This window comes from Camelus ferus, chromosome 18 (assembly GCF_009834535.1).
Source record: "Camelus ferus isolate YT-003-E chromosome 18, BCGSAC_Cfer_1.0, whole genome shotgun sequence".
NCBI lineage: Eukaryota > Metazoa > Chordata > Mammalia > Artiodactyla > Camelidae > Camelus > Camelus ferus.
Genome location: NC_045713.1, coordinates 33989465 through 34011841, shown reverse-complemented (window position 1 = coordinate 34011841; position 22377 = coordinate 33989465). Strand labels below are relative to the sequence as shown.

Genomic DNA, 22377 nt, shown 5'->3' with positions numbered 1-22377 from the left:
GCCCCTTTTGCCCAGGTCTGCAGGCAATGCTGGCTTAAAGAGTCTGATTCCTTTAACGCAGTGGTTCTCAGCAGGGGCCTATTCTGCCCCCAAATGTGGCAATGTCAGGAGACATCTGGATTGTCACAACTTGGGGGGGAGGGGCGGTTTGCTACCGGTATCTAGTGGGTAGAGGCCAGGGATGCTGCTAAACACCCTACAATGCGTAGGGCAGCCCCCCAACAAAGAATTACCTGACCTAAAATGTTGAGGTTAAGAAACCTTGCCTCAAGGAAAAGCATGCGTATTGGGGTTTCCCTTCATTAACACCCAACCCACCACCACCAGAGAGGCTCTGTATATCTGCAGGGAAAAAGAGCTGGGAGGGGAGAGGGAGGGAGAGAAGTCACCTCCCTGAGCTAGACAGGGTTTGGGACTTGGGATGCAAGAGAGAAGAAATTCCAGAACAAACACAGGGAGAGAGGAAACTGGGGAGCAGGGGGAAGGGGCTTCTGAGAGTGTTGCTATGGTTTATGAACCATATCTCTCTCCCTTCGCAAGAGACAGGAGTCAAAATTGAAATTTGTTTTAAAATTCCTTGGACCACATCTGGACCACTTCTTTACGCCTCTGTGTGGAAACCGAGCCGTGTGGAGCCCGCATGTATGGCAACGACATACGAGTTGAAGACTCCCTTTCAGATCTGTGTGTGAATCCCACCGTCTAGGAGGAAGCATTTAAAAGTGTGACTATAATGTAATGTGCTTGTTTTTACATGAACAACCCAAACTCACACATCTGAGTGAGTATCATCTTTGTACATTTGTTACAGAGATGCTGGCATTGCTTTGGGAGAAAATGTTCACTGCAAACTGTCTTCAGAGCTAGTTATGAGACACCGGTTGGAGCTTTAGAAGACACCCTCAGTCTTCTAAAATAATTGAGAAATAATTTAGAACATAAAGGAGAAATACCACAAACATGAAAATCACTCAGAAGACTTAAAAATACCAGTGCTGGGGCTTCACCCCAAGAGATTCTGTTTGGTCTGGGGTTGGGGCAGCGGAGGCCAGTGTTTTTCCAATTGTTCCCCAGGTAATTCTCATGTGTGGTCAGGTTAGATACCCTGTTAAAAGCAGATCAAAATATCCATTGGATTAGCTGGGGGAAAAAAAAAAAGCCCACACATCGTTGGTGTCAGAAATGTGAGTAGAGAAAGCAGATCATTTTTTTCTTTTCGCTGTGTCCCAATAAAACTTTATTTATGAAAACAGGAGTGGGCCAGATTTGGCCCAGGGGCAGTGGTTTGCCAATCCCTGACCTATACAGAGCCAGTGATACTCAAAGTATGGTCCCCAGACCAGCAGCCTCAGCAGCACCTGGAACCTATTAGAAATGCAAATTCTCAGGCCCCAAGACCGATCTAATGAATCAGACCTTCGTCCTATATAATTTTTCCTTATTCCCCAACAGTCTCTCTTCCTTAACCTACAGTGCGGGTCAATGCAGCATTTGTCTCTAGTGCAAGACAAGGTGTCAAATCCTCGTGACAGGCGGAGGCCCAGCTGGGACCCAGCCAGCCTGACAGTGGTAGAGCTGGGGCTTGAACTCAGGCCCTGATGGCCTCCTGGGTCCCCACTCTTAACCCCTTTTGGCACACGCAGCATCCCAAACTGTGCTTTGAAAGAAATGACACTGATTGGAATGGGCACGTTCTAGAGTGTTTAAGCATCACCCTACTTTTAGAATAGATACATAAACTGTACACTCACACACAAAAAGACTATATAAAAATGTGATGAAAAGCTGTAAGTACACACAATTATATGAATAAATTTCACAAGGAAAACATTGAGTGAAAGAAGTGGTATGATTCCATTTAACTAAAGGGCAAAAAGAGGCGAAAGACAGCGGTTACCTTGGGGGAGGGAACAGTAACTGAAAAGGGCACAAGGGAATTTCTGGGAATGTTCTGTTTCTTAATCTGGGTGCCAGTCACATGGGTGTGTTCATTTTACAGAATTTCATGAATTTTATCCTTAGGATTTATGCACTTTTCTATTATGTATGTTACACTGCAAGAAAAAGTCAACTTTAAAAAACAAATGAATGGGACTAATGTCTACAACTGACCTTGAAATGCATGGGGAAAAAAATGAAACAAGAGATAAATAGAGATGGACAGACGTGTGATAAAGCAAGCAGAAAATGTTCACTGCAGAATCTTAGGGGGTGGGAATCTGGATGTTGACTGAACAATTCTTTCAACATTTTTAAAAGGTTTCTTAATAAAACGCTGGGATTGAAAAACAAAGAAACACACAAATAGCTCGCTTGCCCTACTTTTATATTTTATAGCCTTTACTTGCTTCTTTATACCACAGAAGTATCAATTTCTAGGTCTGTGTGACCATTCAGCTCAAAGGCCGGTCACAGGGCTGTTGGGTCCTATAGCAGGAAGGTGACTTGGTGAACCATCAGGGACTCAGGAGTGAGCAGGAGAAATGGGGAGGAGCTCCCAGTGGGTCCTGCCAGGTTATCCTGATGACCACAATGACCAGAAACACTGTCCTGAGCCTGAACTGGAGGGTCTTACACCCTGATGATCTGTCTACTCACAATACCAAACAAAAGGTTCAAGTCTCCTTTGGACCACCGACCACAGAGCATACCCCTGCCTTAAATGCCTTTCTCCTTCCACATGAAAAGGTGAGCCACACCATGAGTCACTGGGGAACTGTAAAGTAAAACCACATCCACTTCTTTCATTTAAAAAACCTTACTTACACAGAATAAAATCCATCCATTTTAAGTATACAATCGGATGAATCTTGATCATTGTATATAAATTTGTAACTATCACTACAATCAAGATACAGATGCAAGATCGTGACACAGAATAGTTCTCTCTCCCTAAAAAAGTTCCCTTTTATCCCTTTCTCTTCCATCCCTTCCCCAACCCAGGTGGGTCCTAGCCCGAGGCAATCACTGATCTACTGCTTTCTGTAACTATAGTTTTACCTTTACTAGAATTTCATAAAAATCGAATCATATAGTATGTAGTCATTTGCATTCACGTAGCATAATGTTTGTGAAACTCTTCCCTGTGTATGTGTATTAATATTTCATTCTTTTTTTTAACATTTTTTATTGATTTATAATCATTTTACAATGTTGTGTCAAATTCCAGTGTTCAGCCCAATTTTTCAGTTATTCATGGACATATACACACTCATTGTCACATTTTTTTCTCTGTGAGTTATCATAACATTTTGTGTATATTTCCCTGTGCTATACAGTGTAGAATATTTCATTCTTTTTTATTGCTGACTAGAGGTCTCATGTATGGATGTTCTGCAATTTGTTTATCCCTTCACAAGTTGATGGACATTTGGATTGTTTCCACTTTTTGGCTGTTATAAATGATGTTGCTAGGAGCATTTTGTGGATTTATATTTTCATCTCTCTTGGGTAAATACCTAGGAGCAGAGTTGCTGGTTTGTACGATAAATGTGTGTTAAACTTTATAAGGCAATGGCATACTGTTTTCCAAAGTGGTTACAGCAACTTACATCCCCACCAGAAATGTATGAGAGTTCCAGTTGCGCCACATACTTGCCAACATTCGGTATTTTCAGTCCTTTAAACTCAGCTGTACCAGTGGGTGTGCAATGGATCTTATTGTGGTTTTACTTTCCATTTCTGATGACTCATGGAGTAAAGCATCTTTTCATGTGCTTCTTTGCCATCTGTGTATCTTCTTGTGAAGTGTGTCTGCTCAGATCTTTTCCCCACCTTTTACTGAGTTGTGGATTGTTTGTCTTGTAATTGAGTTACAAAAGCTCTTTATATATTCTGGATACAGGCCCTTTGTTGGATATGTTTTGCAAAAAGGTCCTCTCAGGGTGTGCCTTGCTCTAACATTTCCCCCTCTCGAAGAGCAAAAGTTTAAAAAAATTGATGAAGTCCATTGATTACTTTTTTACTCATTTCACTTAAAAATGAAATAATGCCACACCCCAGGTTTTTGAAGCCAGCAACCAATGTAGAACTGCTTTGCTTATGTCATCTAAGAAATGAAAAATGGATCTGAGGCAGATCTGGGTAGGGGGGCCCATGACTGCCTGTGATTGTTTTTCTGTATTTCCCCATATGTTTGAATTATCATATAATACATAATTAAAATCAACATGCTTTTTAAAGGTAAAAAAGAGGGGTTAAAAATATCACCTCATAGTTATTTGGCACTTAGTAATTTTCAAACCTTGCTTATTTCATCCTTACAAGGATCCTTCGGGGGAGGGGTGCAGGAGTTGGGGCCTCCCTGGGCCACGGAGGGGCTAACCCATTTACCCAAGTCATCTGTTTTAATTGCATGCTTTGAGAAAACACAAAAGAGTAAAAATTGTGCCATTTTGGGGGGGATTGCAAATTTTGACAATAGCTAAAAAAATGAATAAATGTATATGCTTTGACCAAGCAATCCAGCTGCTGGGTTTTCAGCTCACGGTACCCGGAGGCACATCAGCAGAGACACAGGCTCACTCCAGTAATGTCCCCAACTGCACAAAGCCAGAGGTAACCCTGGTGTCACCAACGGGGGACTAGTTAAATAAACTGTTCTCCAACTCGTGGACCTAATGGAGTATCAAGCAGCCGTGGAAAATAATTAGGTGCTACATTCCACGTCAGCCACACTGATCTCCTTGCTCTTTCTCTCATGGACGAGACTTTGCACCTGCTGTTCCCTTTAGGGGGAATGTATCCCCATGCCAAACACCCATATGGCACATTCCTGATTGCTTTCGCGTCTTGGCTCACCTTCTCCAAGAGGCCTTCCCTGACCACCTCTGAGAAAACTGCAACCCTCTCCCATCCCTCACTATCACCTTTCCCTGCTTCTGTTTTCCCCTTAGCACTCAACATCATCTCCACAAGGCATAATTCACCTGTTTTGTTTACTGCCTGTCTTCCAATATTCAAGTATTCACCTGATGATACTGGGATTTTTGTCTGGTTTGTTCACTGATGTATCTACGGCATCTGGCTCACAAGAGGTACTCAACAAATATTTGTTGAATGAATATATATGTATATATACACTAATATGAAAAAATGTCCAAGATATATTATGCGAAAAGAGCAAGCTGCAGGAAAGTATATATATTTTTGGATGTTAACAACAGAATGGAGATATACACACACATACACATATATACGTACATGCACATACACACACACACAGACATGCACACAGGTGCATCTATTCCTGGAAAAAAGGCTACAATAAATTGTTAAGAGTAGTTAGCACTTTTTTTTTTTTTTTTTTTTTTTGGCGGGAGGGTAACTAGGTCTATTTATTTATTTATTTTTCAGTGGAGGCACTGGGGATTGAACCCAGGACCTCACGCATGCTAAGCATGTGCTCTACCACTTGAGCTGTACCCTCCCCTCCAAGAGTAGTTACCTTTAAGTAGAGGGAATTAGGGATTTTTACTTTTGATTCTACTCCTGTATGTTTGCATTATCCATACATATGTGTTATATATACGTTTATACATACATATAAACACACAACTGTATAATAACATTAAAAGCCACCAGCGCTCCCTGTCCCACGTAACCCCTTCACCTCACCACACACAGGTGATATGCACCCATAAACCACAAAGTGGGGTGGAGCAGCGACCTGATTTAAAACTACTCCGCTTGTCTTCCCAAGAGGGTCGCCCCACCCTGTCTCCTGCTGCGCCGGGCTGCAGTCACCTGTCCAGCCACCCCACCTGGGACACGGCGCGCTTGTCTGCAGAGCCCGATGGTCCTGTCTGCCCCCGCGCTTACGGGCAGAAACAGGGAAGCCGTCTGAAAACCTGTGCAGGTGAGAACGAACTCAGTCAACAGTCTCCGTCCCTGAACTCTCCACACTCAGGCAGCTAAAGCGAAACCACTGGGCATTAGGAGAGGTTAAAATGCCACAGAGAAGGGGAGAGGGTATAGCTCAGTGGTAGAGTGCACGCCTAGCATGTGTGAGGTCCTGGGTTCAATCCCCAGCACCTCTGTTAAAATAAGTAAATAAATAAAACCTAATTACCTCCTCCCCCAAAAACGTTTTTTTAAAAATGCCACAGAGAGAACAAAGAACCCCCAAACAGGTGCGTAACAGGAGCAGACTGGTCCCGAGCCCATGCCAACCCGCCCCACAGTCCCCAAGGAGACCAGCGGAGCCGCTGTTCTAGCTCAGGGGGTCCCAACCTCAGCACCCCTGACGTTTTCCCTGTGGGGGGCTGTCCTGTGCCCTGTAAGGGGGTTAGCAGCATCCCTGGCCTCTACCCACCGGATGCCAATAGTTCCCCTGAGTTATGACAACCAAAAATGCCTCCAGATGCTCACCAGATGACAACATCAGCCCAGCAGAGAACCGCTGGTCTAACTGCTTCCTATGTCAGCAGGTGCCCGGGGCTTGCCAGCCAAAAGGTATCTGGCGAATTCCCTGCAAAGATTGCTCTTGTGAGGCTGAATGCCCTGAGCCTGGGACTTGGTGGTGTGGGAACCCCCATGCTGACACTGATCATGAACTTGGAGGTAAGGGGTGCTCATGGAGGCTGTGGAGCAAGCTGGTTCAGGGACCAGGCTGGCTCTTTTGTTTGCTGGCTTGGGCACCTGGGGCAGAGACAGCTGTACAGTCACCAACCAAAGCCTTTCCTTCCTGGACAAGCCGCTGGACTCCATGTCCCATCCTCCTCTGCAGGGAGTCTGTGAAGTGATAGTCACAGCTTGCAGGCCTGCCCCATAAAAACCTCCCACGCAATGCTCAGCTCCCTCTCTCTCTCCCCTATCCGCCAGCTTGAGACGAAACTCTCCAAGCCTGAGAAGATGGCAGAGCCACAAGATGGAAGGGGCCTGGGTCACAGAATTATCACGTGGAAGGCCACCCGGGAGGAGGTCTACAAAGGGCCAGTGTGCGAGCAAGAAATAAGCTTCTGTTGTGATAAACCACAGAAACTCAGGGGCTGATCTATTACGGCTGCCAGCCTTACCTGAACTAATACAGTTGCTTCTTAGAAGATCACCTGAGCTCTCTGAACTTCAGTTTCCTACTCTGTAAAGTGGGGATCATACGAGTACCTTTTCTCATTGGGTTGTTGGGAGGATCAACTGAGACAGCACTTGGGACCATGCCTGGGACAAGGTAAGCCTGGATCAAGGCTGCCTATGATGACCAGTGGGAGGAAGAGCTATGACTGAGTTCCTGCCTCTCTCCTTAGCCCTTCAGTGAATTCTTTCCCAAGTCACATTCAATAACCTGGAGAAGAATGATTTGCCCCCAACCTCAAATGGACACACTGGATTTTAGGGACAGGTCTCGTAATGAGGCCAAGGACCCTCACTTTATCACAGGCTGTCCAGGCATCTCTTAAGTGTCTTGGTCCCTCTGTACCAAAGAGCCCAGGGTGACCCTGAACAAGGATGCAAGAGGACCCTGCTTGCAAATCATCCACAGGCTGCCTCTCCTCTGCTTCTCCAGTCCTGGTAGAATTAAGTGGAATAACATCTGAAAGCAGACACATAATGGGAACTTTGGTACCAAGCCAGTGGACACTCTTCCTGGGCCTGTAACTCAGGGTCCTAAAGGGAGCAGCTGAGAGTTAAGTGCAAAGCCTCTCCCTCCCTGGCCAGTGCGGGCACCTGCTCCTGAAGACAGAAGGAAGGCTGAGCCCTTCCGCCCACTCTGCTCATTCTTCACCCACCTGTTTGCTTTGTGTTTTTTTCTGGTAAACGATGCCCTTTCCAAGGGCCATCTCTAGAAATAATTGCCATTATAAGCCCACTACATTCTGTCCTGCTTTAATGCGGGGGTGAGAGTTAGGCAGAAACACAGGGAAGCCGTGTTCATGTCAACTTACAAACAGGGAAAGAGAAAATTACACCCACAGAGCATCCGCTGTGTGCTAAGCACCCCTGTACTCATTTCACCTCACCCATCCTTCGTGAAGGCAGGCGCCTGTCTCATTCACTTCTGTCTCCCGAGTGCCGAACAGTCACATGGTACACACAGTAGGTGCTCAATAAATACTAAAAAAAATTTTTTTTAAATTGACGTATAGTTAGTTTACAACGTTGTATTAGTTTCTGGTGTACAGCATAGTGATTCAGTTATTCACATATATAAATATATATTCGTTTTCATCAGAGGTTACTACAAGCCACTGAATATAGTTCCTTATGCTCTATAGTAGGACCTTGTCGTTTATCTATTCTGTACCTAGTAGTTTGTACTTGCTAATCCCAAACTCCCAATTTATCCCTCATCTGAGCTCCTCACCACAGTCCCCGCTTATCGCTCTGACCTCACTGCATCACTCACTCCCCTCACTAACTGCGCTCTGGTCACTTTACCTTTTTTATTCTCTCTGAAGAAAACAAGCTGCTTCTTACCTCCAAGGCCTTGGCACTGGCGCTTCCTCCGCCTAGAATGTCCCTCTCTCCCATCCTGGGACAGCTGGTCCTTTCTCAGCTTCCATTACCTGGTTTAAAGCAGCGCCCTGGGCCCTCTGTCACCTTCCTCTCCTGCCCTCTAGGGGTTTATTTATCTCCTGTTTGTCTCATCCCAGCTAGAATGCCAGCATCATGAAAGGATGGGTCACTTCTGTCTCTCTGCTATTTCTCTAGCAACTAGCACAGCACCTCCACATAGGAGGGGCTCGATAAATATTTGAGGCTGTGTAACCCGGTGCCTGCGAGCCCAGATTCTGGATCCACACGACCCGACTCTGCATCCTGGCTCCAAGATCTTGGGCCAGCTACTCACCAACCTCTTGCTGCCGCAGTTTCCTCACGCCTCATGGAAATGCCCATCCCTACCTCACACTGTTGCTATGAGGATTAAAGTTAATTCACGTTGAAAACAGCTGGAGCGGTTTCTGGCATGTAGGAGGTGCTGTACCTGTATTTGCTATTATTATTGTTCAAAACTGAATGAACGGGGTGGGGGAGGGGAGGGGGAATTGGAAGAAGGAGGTCAAAACGTACCAACTTCCAACTGTAAGATAAACGATGTCATGCACAACCTGTCGGGATGTCATGCACAACGTGATGACTTTAGTTAACACACAGTATGATACACAGGAGAGTTGTTAAGAGAGCAGATCCTAAGAGTTCTCATCACAAAGAGAAGTTTTCTTTCCTTTTTACTGTCTCTATATGAGATAATAGATGTTCAATAAACCTACTGTGGTAATCATTTCACAATATATGTATATCAAACCATCATGCTGTGCACCTTAAACTTACACAGTGATGTATGTCAATTACTTCTCAATAAAACTGGGAAAAAATTTTTAAACAAGAAGCTAGTTGGGGGTGAAATGAACAACCCCAAGGTACATTCTATACGCATCTGAAAGACGGAGAATGAAGGTTCGAAGATATTCTGAGTTCTTGCACCGGATGAAACAGCAACCAAGCCCTAGAATCTGGTTTTCTGATTTCTAAGCCAGAGCTTTTCTCACCACAGCAAAATGTTTCCTTGAAATACAGAGAGACAGGTGACATTACAGCTTGTGCCCTGCAGGTCCTGGCATTTTAAAGGTTAAGCCTTCTCCAGCTGACTGGCAGCTCTGGATTGGTGGAGTCAGGATGAGGCAATGGACAGAAGGGACGTCTGGAAAGGATACTTTCAAGTTCTGATTTTATTCCATGCACCAGCCTTCATCCCGCCCCTACCCAGGCACTGGCCTTGGCTGCCAAGCCTGACAGCTTTTGGCTGGCACTGAGGCACAAGGCGAGGCTGAACCTGGCCTCTGCTGGCTCCCCCTTCTCACTCCATCTCACTCCAACCCTGCAAGGACATCTATGGCTGGATAAATTCCCCGTCCCCTGATGTTCTCCCCCGTGGGGATTTGCCTGGAACTAGGCTCCATCCAAAGGCATCAAAATCATTAAACAGCCACGCATATGAAATAAATATCCCCAGGAACCCTGGCAGCTGGCCTGGTCTTCAAAGGCTGCCACTGGAACCCAAAATGAACGGCGAGGATCCAGCCAAGTTTTACCGCCTGGATGGGCTTTGGCAGCCTCATGGAGCTCTCCGGAGAAGAGGCTGGGGCGGGGGTGCCGCTGCAGGCTCCGCGCTCTGCCCGGAGCGCTCCGGGGTGACGCGTCTCCGCTTCCATCTCCTGACCACTTGGCTGGAGTTCTGCCTCTGCCCACATCCAGGGTCAAGGCCACAATCCACCGAGCCCTCACCAAGCACTGTGCTAAGCATCTTACAGCTGACTGGCACATGCCAGTCATCATTTCCTTCTGTCCCCACAATACTCTGTGAGGTGGCAACTGAGGTCTACACATAAGTAAATCCGGGTTCAGAAGAGTAACTTGCCAATATAGCCAATGGTCCTTTACATCTAATCCACCAGCACATTCCAGTGACTCTGCCTACATAATTATATCCCACCGAGTTAGTTCTCTGAAACCTTTCTGCCAAGTCACCATCACCCCTCCCCTGGACCAGCCCCATAGCCTCACAGATGGTCTCCCTGGTCCAAGTCACCATCACCCCTCCCCTGGACCAGCCCCATAGCCTCACAGATGGTCTCCCTGGTCCAAGTCACCATCACCCCTCCCCTGGACCAGCCCCATAGCCTCACAGATGGTCTCCCTGGTCCAAGTCACCATCACCCCTCCCCTGGACCAGCCCCACAGCCTCACAGATGGTCTCCTGACTCCCCATCTTGCTCTCCTACAAACCATTCTCCACTCTACAGCTGGAATGCTATTTTAAAACATTATCCAGATCCTACCACTTCCTGGTCAACACTTTCCAAAGGCTTCTCAACGCACTTAGAAAAAATTGCAAGCTTCTTATCCTATGGTCTCTACTTGGGCTGCCCTCTGCTGCTTCTCCAAACTCACATTGCCTTCCCTGATCGAGATGTTTTAGGGTAACTGGTAACGGGGGAGAAGACAGGAAGGGTGTTCCTGCTATTCAAAGTGCGGCCCTCACACCAGCACTGGTGTCATCCAGAACTTACTGTAAATAAAGATATTCAGGTCCCATCTCAGACTTATGGATTCAGAACCTGCACTTTAACAAGGTCCCCGGGTGACTCATACACATGTCAAGTGGATGGTTAACAGTGAGGAAGGCTCTGGAACCAATCAGACTGAGTGGGAAGCCTGGCTCAACCACTCACCAGCTGGGTGACTTGAAACAAGTGACTACTTACTGTGCAGTGAAGAATTCACCTACCCAAAGAGAGGTCTGCGGTCTGCCCTTGGCCCCTGGGTGGTGATCTCCGGGCCCCTGGAATGTCCTGCAGGAGTGCCTTTGTTTGCCTGGGAGCTCTGGCCATGGGATTCTCTCACTAGGTGATTTATGATGGGAGCTTTCGGCTCAGACCCCTGGAGAAACTGATGACTAAAGGCATTAGCAGGATCTCCAGGAGGTGCTGGAGACTAAATGTCAGTCACTGGACAGGATGTGGTCAAGCCCCAGCCGAAACTCTGGACACCAAAGTCTCAGTAAGCTTCCCTGGCTGGCAACAGTCTGTGCACATTGTCACTCTGAGTGACCAGGAGGAGGTACCACTGCCCATGACTCCGTGCGGAGATGACTGGACCCTTCTGGACCCTGGGCTGACTTTAATCTGCATCCTTTCACTATCGCCAAACTGTAGTCACAAGTCGTGCTTTACTGAGTTCTGTGAGTCTTCCTGGTAAATCACTGACCCTGAGGGTGGTCACAGGGATCCCTGAATTTGTAGCTAATTGGCCTGACGTGAGGGTGGTCCTGGGGACCCCTGAGCTTGAGGCTGGCATCCGCAGTGAGGACAGGCTTGAGGGGATGATCTCTCAGTGGACACAGATCATCACACTTCCCTTCCCTGAGCTTCATCTTTCCCCAACTGAAAAATGGCCACAGAGATTATACCTTATACGTTTGCGGAAAGATTAAATAAGATAATGAGTACATGGTAACTACAAGTACTATTACCCCTACTGTTCAGACATGGAAACTGAGGTTCAGAGAGGCAAAGCAACTTGCCCACAGTCACACAGAGCCAAGTCTGGCTGACTCTGACCACAGACCAATACCATCTCCTCATGACTTGCTGATGCTTTTCTGGGAAGAAAAGGATGGTAGTGGTTCTGCTGAGCTGGGGTCTTACCCCTGGTAAGGAACTCACGTCTTCTGGGGGGTAAGTCACCCAACCCCATCCCAATGCTCCCCACCCCTCTCTCCTTCTGGGATTCATGTGATAGAAAAACCAGATTTTTAAAATATTTTCCCATAGGTCTGGTTTTTTTCCCCCTTCTGTTCCTCTTTTCTCCAAATCTTTTTATTCTCCATTGTTCAGATTGCCTAATTTCTCTTGATCTCTTTTCAAGTTCACTTTCCTCTGTCACCTCCATTTGGCTATTGAGTTCATCTAGTGAATATCTTCTTTCAGTTATTACATTTTTCAGTTCTAACATTTCCATTTAGTTCTTTTTTTCTATCTTCTATACCTGTTATCTGCCGATCTCTATCTTATCATTCTTTTCTAGAGGATTCACCCTTACTCCCTGGAGCATGGTTATAGGAGCTACATTAGTATCTTTGTCTGATAATTCCAGTATCTGGGTCATCTTGTGGTTGGTGTCTGCTCATTATATTTTCTCTAAGAACTTTCCAGATTTTGTTGGTTCTTCATAATTCAGGTAATTTGGGGTTGTATCCTGGACATTTTGAATATTATATTATGAGATTCCAGGTCTTATTTAAATTCTATTGAATATGTTGATTTTTCAAATTGTAGCGGGCAACCGATTACAGATTAGGTTCAGACCACAAGTTCTAACCTGGCATCATATGCTGTTATTCCAATGCCAGGTCAGTTTTCAAAGCCTCTGCAGTGCTATTCCTATCTGTCCCTCATGTGTGTCCCCCAGGGGCTAGCCTGGGACCTGGGCGGTGGTCTACCCTGTGGTTCAGTTCTCAAAGTCTCCGATACACTGTTTTTGTTTTAATTTTAATTATTTTTGAAGAGGGGAGATAATTAGGTTTATTTATTTACTTTTTTGTTTTAATGGAGGTACTGGGGATTGAACCCAGGACCTCATGCATGCTAAGCATGCACTCTGCCACTGAGCTATCCCCTCCCCAACCCCTTCTGATACACTGTTTAGGGTCATCTCGACTCACGTGCAGCCCGGGGATGAGCTCAGGAGTTCATACATAAGCTTGTGGGATCCCTTCTGGAACTGATCCCTCTCTGTAATCTTTCTCACTCTGGCTCCTCCCGGGGGCCCACTTTCAAGGCCCTTTGGCTAGAAAGTGGAGGCTTCAATCTTTCCACTCTGCCTCCCACTTCCCATGACGGGGTCTGGGGCCAAGTGCCTACTGCCAGCTCCTCACACACTGCCAACCCCAGGGCACTGCAGGCAGCACAAACCGGCCTGGTTGTGTGGCTGAGTCGGCACAGCTTTGTGTCAATCCTTGGCTCCTGGACGCTGTACCAGCTGGCAGCTTAGGGGTGATGGTGACTAGGTGAGGGAGACAGAGGCTGGGGAGAAAACCTCAAAAGCGCCAGCGTTTCCACTCTCACACACACACTGCAATTATTACAACAGCAGGCATGAATTTCCAAAGAGTCACTTCTGGGATGGACAGGTCTACAGGCTGATTTGGATGAGAGGAACGATCTGTTACATTTTACACAAGAGAGAGTTGGGACTCAGACAGCTGGACTCATTTGCTTGAAGTCACACACAGCGGATGAAGAGTGGGGCCAAGATTCAAACCCAAGTCTGGGTAATTCCACTCCTTGATGGCGGGGTCCATCCATCTCACCATCTCCATCACCACCACCACCACCATCATACCTGGTATTTATTGAGCACTAACTATATTACAAGGCATTGTCTTAAGTTTTTTATGACTGACGTATTGAGACTAGAAGGTTATAACAGAGGAAGAAACAGAGATTCAGAAGAGGGGTATCAACTGCCCACGATCACACATACTTGCTCAGTGGTAAAGGTGACATTTGAACCAAATTATATCACCCTTCAATCCATGCTCTGAATGGCCCATGCACCCATCTCTAGGAGGCAGAGCTGGGCCTGGTGCCCAGTGAGTCGGGCTGGGAGGGGAAAAGTCAGAGGCTGCGGGGAGGCTACAGAGAGGAGGTGGGGCATAGTGGTGGGCTGAGGCCAGATGCTGGGGAACATCTGTGCCCCAGAACAAACCCACAGCATCTTGATCTCAGTGGAGTTTCTGGCTCTCGCAGAAGGCTATGCCCCTCTCAGACGGGGTTGCCCTTCTCTCCTCTGCTGGAAACCCTCAGCTTCTCCACACCGCCCCGCTTCCCAAACCCAGACACTCTTCCAGCATGTCCCCTGGTGCCCACTCAACCCTGAGGTCTTTCCAGGCAAGAGGGTGGCAGCCCTGGGTTCCAGACCTCCCATCTCATTCTCCTCTACGCCTCCCCATCTCTCTCACCAGCAGATTCAATTAACCAATTTGATGCTACAGCTGCAGAAAGCCAAGCAATTATGGAAAACAGACCAGGTGCCTTGGAACTCATTTTCACAGAGGGGCCTGGGAAGCCTCCAAGCAGACAGCGGGGTGGGGAGGGGGGAGGCAGAACAGTACAGGCAAACGCTTGCCAATCCAGGCTGTGCAGAGAACCACCTGGGGAGCTTTGAGAAATACAGCTCCCCGCCCCCTCCACAGATACAGATGCCCTGGCCAATTCAGTTGCTCTGGGCCAGAGCCTGGGCATCAGGATTTTAAATAGTCCCGACATAACACCAACGTAAGATGGGGTTAGGACATCTGACGACGTGCAGAGGTGAGGGTCACTGCCGGAGAGTTGGATTCTAACATAGGCAGAAAGACACTGTCGCTCACCCTGATGCACTTCCTGGGTCTTCTATGTATCTGCTCCCCAAAGCACGGTCTGCAGACCTGCAGCATCGGCGTTACCTGGGCGCTGCTAGAAATGCAGAGCCCCAGGGCCCACTCCAGACTGCGTCAGAATCTGCATTTTAACCAAACCCCGTGGGATGCCTAGGTCTGCTAAAGTCTGAGGCATTGATGTTGGGCCCATTGACGTCCTTCAGAGTCCGACGACCCCCCATTCCTGGGCTCTCAGATGTCTGACATTCTTTGCTGGGTTTGGTTCCCTAACAGACCAATAGCCCCGGGTAATGCCTACTTTATCAGAGTCAAACCCCACTGCCCTTCATGGACCCTAAACCTCTGACCTCACCTACAACCAATCAGAGACGTGTGCACAAGCCGATCAGGCACCCGGTGACCCTACCTTATAAAAGATCTCCCCACAAGCGGCCCTCGGTGCTCACACAGGCACCCCTCGCCTGTGTGACCCGCTGTTGTCTAAAATAAACTCCTTTCTATCCTTACCCTTAACCTCTGGTAAATTCTTTCACCAACCTGCGTGTCACTGGCTCACTGACCGGCCACCCCCCTGTGTCCACAACAATTAAGACAATTCACACCGTGAAGTCATCACCACCATCCATCTCCAGAATCTTTCATCTTCCCAAACTAAAGCTCTGAACTCATTAAACAAGAACCCCTATTCTCCCCACCCCATTACTCTACTTTCTGTCTCTATCGATTTGACTACTCTAAGTACCTCATATAAATGGAATGACACAGTATTTGTCCTTTTATATCTTGCTTAATACTTAGCATAAGGCCCTCTAGGTTCATCCATGTCACAAATTCCTTCCTTTGAAAGCTAAAGAACATTCCACTATATGTATACACCACGTTTTATTTATCCATTTATCCATCCACAGACACCTGGGTGGCTTCCCCATTTTAGCCGTTGTGAATAATGCTGCTATGAACACAGGTGTACAAATGTCTGTTTGAGTCCTGCTTTCAATTCTCTTTTTTTCTATTTTAATATATTTTTATTGAAGTATAGTCAGTTTACATTGTGCCAATTTCTGGTGTACAGCACAACGCTTCAGTCATATAGGAACATACATATATTCATTTTCATATTCTTTTTCATCGTTAAGTTACTCTGCCTTCAATTCTTTTGGGTATATACCCAGAAGAAGACTTGCTGGATCATATGGCATTCTATTTTTAATTTTCCAAAGAGCTGTTATCGAGCTGTATTTCTTTTTCCCCCTACTTCCAATAACAGCCCAATCACCTCAGTGGCCAACTACACTTTACCTTCCGGAAAGCCTCGGGACCGCATGCTGCTGTCTCAGGAGCTGAAAAGCAATTTCCCCCTTTCTTTTCTTTTCAACTTCAGCTGCAGAAATCACCTGACTGAAAACTGCAGAAGAACCCTCATCCCACACAGGAGCGGAACTGCTCAGAAAACCCAGCCCACCAGCTAATTACAGGCTTTTACCAGGATTCTCAGCGACTGCTTAAATTGCAGATCAACCTTCTTTTTGTTCTGAAGTGTTTGGAAACAAGCTAATGGGCTGGGTTTCAGATCCTTAGCCTGGAGGTGACAGCTCTTTCCCCTAGTTGATAAATAAAGCAAGTCAGAACCTTACAGATTTGAATTCAGCAGGATCATAGCTTTGCCTGGATAGATACCAGCTCAATTCACAATTCTTTATCATTCCAGCCAGTGGCCTTTATATAAAATGCCACCCCCAACTGGGATTTCCAGTCACAGCTGTGGTTCTGAACCCTGACTGAATATTAGAAATATCTGGGTTGCTTTAAAAATATAGATATTTACAGAGCGCTCAGGACCCCAGCCTAGTCCAGTTGAATCAAGAGTCTCTGGAGGGGAGATCTGGCAACACTTTAAAGCTCCCAGCCGATTTGAAAGTGCAGCCAGGTTACTTAAGGGGGCATGGGCAATCCTTCCTTCTCCATAAAGAATATTTTCTTTTCTTTTCTTTTCTTTTCGTACTTTTTATTTTTTTATTATTTATTTATTTTTAATTAAAGTACCATCAGTTACAATATGTCAATTTCTGGTGTACAGCACACTGTCCCAGTCATGCATATACATACATATATTCGTTTTCATATTCTTTTTCATTAAAGGTTATTACAAGATATTGAACATAGTTCCCTGTGCTATACAGCAGAAACTTTTTTAAAATCTATTTTTATATATAGTGGCTAACATTTGTAAATCTCAAACTCCCAAATTTATCCCTTCCCACCCCCTTTCCCTGGTAACCATAAGATTGTTTACTATGTCTGCAAGTCTATTTCTGTTTTGTAGATGAGTTCCTAGTGTCCTTTTTTTCTTTTTCTTTTTTTTAGATTCCACATATGAGTGATATCATGTGGTATTTTTCTTTCTCCTTCTGGCTTGCTTCACTTAGAATGACTATCTCTAGGTCCATCCATGTTGCTGCAAATGGCATTATTTTATTCTCATAAAGAGTATTTTCAATGGGCTTTCAACCTGAGGTGAGAAACCAGAGCTAGGGGCCCACAACCCCCACCTTTAAATGAGAGAATCAGGTCTTCCACACGAATGGAGAGCACAGGAGGCCTTGTCTGCTGGGCGCAGCTGATGACTGTCCCGTGAAGTTCGGGGGTCAAGTGAGAGATGAACAAGGGGTGGGGCTGGGAGTCCCGCTCCAGCTTGGAGCTTCTGCCATGTGGGGGTCTCATATGGGATTCAAGGGGTTCGAAAAACCTTTGCACTGTATACAAAATTTTCTGTCCTTCTGTGTATTTTTCTGGGGAGGGTCCTCCAGAGATCCTACCACTCTCTCCAGCTCTGTCACACACCTCTCAGCTCTCCCAGGATGAACTGCCTCTGCTTTTTATCATAGTATACCACGTGATGGTATATGATGCAATTACTAAAAATAAAAAATTACAGCCTTGCCTATTGGCATTGACCTGGAGGAACTAAACACACTCACAGTTACTGAAACAAAAGCAAGTTTCAGAGTGATGTCCGCAGAATGGTCCAGAAACCTCCACAAGAGCAGGGATTGTGTTTTATTCACTATGACATTCCCAGCACTTGGAGACAGTGTCTGGCACAGTGAAGGTGCTTAATACACAGTTCTTGAATTAATGAATCATTTTTTAAAGGAGCCAAATCTTCCATATGTGGATGATGTTTGTGTCAACAAGGGAAAAAGTGTGGCGTGATACACACCAGTATGTTAAAAGGGGTGACTTTGGGGAGAAGGGACTAGAATGGGGGTGAGGAAGAGAGTAAAATTTCCTTTTAATAATAGTTAACCATTAACTGAGGGCTTGCTCTCTGCTAGGCACCATGCTCAGCACTGACTATGAAGGGATCACATTTAATCCACCTAACAATCCTTTGAGGTCTCCTTCCATGGTTATACCCATTTTATAGATGATAAAACCAACGCACACAGATCTTGCCCCAGGCCACAAAGTCAGGACCCAGAATATGCATTTAACCCCTCTGCTCTTCTGATTCTCCCTCCATACACATCTTTCACTTGTGCCACTCACAACAAGCATGTGCTACTTCTAGCATAAAATTTTAAGTAACATATACAATCCCACTCCTGGGCATATATCCAGAGAAAACCTTAATTCAAAAAGACACATGCACCCTAATGTTTATAGCAGCACTATTTACAATAGCCAAGACATGGATACAATCTAAATATCCATCAACAGATGACTGGATAAAAAAGTTGTGTTATTTTTATACAATGGAATATTACTCGGCCATAAAAAAGAATAAAACAATGCCATTTGCAGCAACGTGGATGGAACTGGAGAATGTCATTTTAAGTGAAGTAAGCCAGAAAAAGAAAGAAAAATACCATATGATATCACTTATATGTGGAATCTGAAAAAAAAAGACAAATGAACTTATTTACAAAACAGAAACAGACTCACAGACATAGAAAACAAACTTACAGTTACTGGGAGGGAAGGGGGTGGGAAGGGATAAATTGGGAGTTCGAGATTTGCACATACTAACTAATATACATAAAATAGATAAACAACAAGTTCATATTGTATAGCACAAGGAACTATATTCAATATCTTGTAGTAACCTATGGTGAAAATATGAAAACGAACATATGTATGTTCCTATATGACTGAAGGATTGTGCTGTACACCAGAAATTGACACAACACTGTAAACTGACTATACTTCAATAAAAATAGAAAAAAGAGAAAAAATTTAAGTAAAGTATAAAAGTGTTAGAACTTTCCATCTGGGCTCTCTCTATGCACCCCCCACCCCGAATCCCCTCCTGATCTAAACCTGCAACATTAAGTCCTTTGTTCTCGGTAAGGATGTAGGAATCGGTATTCCATGCTTGGACCCAGGCTTAGTTCAATATTGTTTCCACTGCCTGCTTGCCACCTCTAAGGAGTCAGTGGAATTACTGTCTTCTGTCTTGACCTGAAACCTTGTGGAGAGGGGGGCCCTCATCTATTGGTAACTCAATCAGGACAGAAGCCATGACAGGCTGTATCAGATAGGAGCGTTACACCTGCTGGGGCAGGCATCCTTCACAGGATGCAGACTCTCTGGGTGACAGACCTTGAGAAAGCCCAGAACCAGCCTGCCTCAGAGGGGTCTTGGAGCACAGAACACTTGCAATCTCGGTGATGAGAAGCAATAAGCTTGTGCAGAGGAAGACTTGTATGCAAGAATTTTCAGCCATGGCCTGCTTTCTTGGGGGACCTACAGCCAAGGACTGTAGACTAGATCTAAACAGATGAGGGTTTCCAATTACTCTGGAGCAGGACTCCTTCAAGTATGATGTCAGACCCCCAAAGCCAGCACTACTTGGGTGCTTGAGGAAATGTGGATCCCTTGATCTTAGGAGCTAGCAAGACCAGAGCTTGAATCCTGACGACCAGCTTGAGACCCTGGGTGGACTGCTTATGTTTTAAGCCCCAGTCCCCATCTCTGTAAGTTGATGAGGATGATATTGACTTGACAGGGTAGGTTATGATGAATACTAGCAATCATATAGGTGAAGTCTGTGAAGAGGACACAGGAAATAATAACCATTACCTCTATTAATTCTATGTTGTGAAAGGCAGCTTCTAAAATGGCTCCCAATGATCCCTATCTCTCAGTATTCCTACCCTTGGGTAATCCTCTCCCCTTGCATGTGAGCTGGACTTAGTGAGTTGCTTCTAATGAGTAGAATATGGCAAAAGCAATAGGATGTCATTTCCAAGGCTAGGTTACAAAAAGGCTGGCTTCCATCTTGTTTGCCCTCTCTTACTCCCTCACTTGCCAACTCTAGTGGAAACCATCTGCCATGTTGTGAGTTGCGCTGTGAAGCAGCCCATGTGGAAAGGAATTGGGGATAACACCCAGGAAAAAAGTGAGCCCCCCCCCCAGCCAACAGTTTGCAAGGAACTGAATCCTGCCAACAACTGTGTCAGTGAGCTTGAAAACAGATTCCCCCTCTCTTTCTTCCCAGTTGAGCCTTCAGATGAGACTACAGTCCCAGGCAATACCTTGATTGCCGCTTTGTCAGAGAATCTCAGCCAAAAGCACCCAACAAAGCTATGCCTGGACTCTTGACCCACAGGAACTATGAGATAATAAATGCTCATTGTTTTAGGCCACTAAACTTGGGGGTGATTTGTTTGACAGCAATAGATAATTAACACACCTAGAAATAGTAGATTAAATTACATATTGGAAATAATAGATTCAACCAGAGTGTCGCACATGAAGCTTCTACTTAAATACCATGTCCTCTGGGAAGCCTTTCAAAATCCTCCTCTCTGAGTTAGGTGATCCCACTTTCTCATGTTTCCCTATTAGACCATAAGCTACTTGAATCACATCATCAGAGCTAACATAGTGAGCACTTACTATTATCTCAAAAGTTGTAAGCCACTTAACCTTCACAACAAACCTATAAAGCAAATACTATTATTGCCCATATTTTATAGATGAAGAAACTGAGGCTCAGAGAGGCTAAGCAACTTGCCCAAGGCTTCAGCACTTACGTAGAAGTACCAGGAAATCTGGCTCCAAAATTTATATTTGTAAAGATTATAGTTTATAGTTCTATGAATCTTGTCCAAGTCCACAAAAGATAAGTGAATTCAAACCCAGGTAGCTGAATACCAGACATGAAGTTCTTAAACATCACCCTCTTGAATGCCTTCTACCTCTAGGACAATAGGCTGATTATGCCTCACCTGGGGTTCATCAATGTCTGGAATGCTAACCTACCTGTAAACACGAGGCTGGCATTTTCCAGTTCTTCTTGGGGAACTTTGAAGCTGAAGGATTCATTGTAGAAAGGATCAATTGTGCCTCTCAAGAAGGATGTCTTCTTTGTTTTCACAAGCTTGAGTCCATGTACCAGTTGGATTTTCACAAAGGGGTCTAAGAATTGGACACAGAATCATAGAATGTTGGAGATCATGAAATCCAATCCATTCATCCATTCATCCATTCCAACCTCCTACCCATCCTTTACTCATCCATTTTTCCATCCATCCAACTTTCTATCTTATCTGACAGCCAAATCACCTAGCCATTCTTCAAATCTTCATTTTTCCGTCAGTCCGTCCATCTTTCCATTCATCTGTCCAAGTATCTACCCCTCCTTTCATTCATCCGTTTTCCCATCCATACATTTCTCCTTTTTCCCATGCAGCTGCTTATCTGCTCATCCCTTTCTCTCTTCCTCTAGCCAAGATTTATCAAGCTCCTCCCATACATCAGGAATTGCATTCATTTTACAGATGAAGAAACTGAGGACTCAAGATAGGAAATGATTTGCTTTAGTGCAAAGTGGTGGAAGAAGAGCCAGACCCAAGGCCTGTCTGTCCTGGTTTTCTATCCTTAGAAACCCATTACCATGTCAGTGAGCCCACAGCCCAGAGACAGCAGAATTACAACTATCATTCTTAGATTACAGTTTACAAAGAGATTCATGTGCATTATCTAATTTTGTATTTGTTTAAACAACCCAATGAGATGAGTACTGTTATCACCCCAATTTTTCAGATGGTGAAATTGAGGCTTATAGAGGTTAAGTAACTTCCCCAAGGCCACACCATTTATAAGCAGAACTAGGATTTGGTTCTAGGCAGTTTGCTTTTGGAATCCTTAATCATTTTATCATACTGACTCTCCCATTGTGGTGAGTCTGAAAATCTCCAGTCTTAATACCATCCCTTCAAAAACCTATTTTTATAATGTGGTTTTTGAGAATACAAGTTGTCTTCTAAATTCAGCTGTCACTTTATAACAAAAGTAATTTATTTTAGCTATTGCACTTAGAGAAGACAGTATTTCCACCACTGAGCTGAAGAGATCCCAGCAACCATAGCTGCTTTCATGATAATATCCTTTGCTGTCATGGGAGAAGCTACATACAGATGGAAAGTAATCTGTTCCATTTCATTAAAAGTCATGTTTGAATTGGTGTGCTATGAAGTAGACACTTTAAA

General features: G+C 45.2%; 1 protein-coding gene across 1 annotated transcript in view; it reads right to left on the bottom strand.

The window, feature by feature from the left end:
• SYT17 (synaptotagmin 17) overlaps positions 1-22377 on the bottom strand; it is a 71704-nt gene that overhangs the window by 8151 nt on the left and 41176 nt on the right. The window contains exon 7 of the mRNA XM_032460964.1: positions 21149-21304. Coding sequence (XP_032316855.1) covers positions 21149-21304 — 156 coding nt within the window. The remainder of the gene's footprint in view (positions 1-21148; positions 21305-22377) is intronic.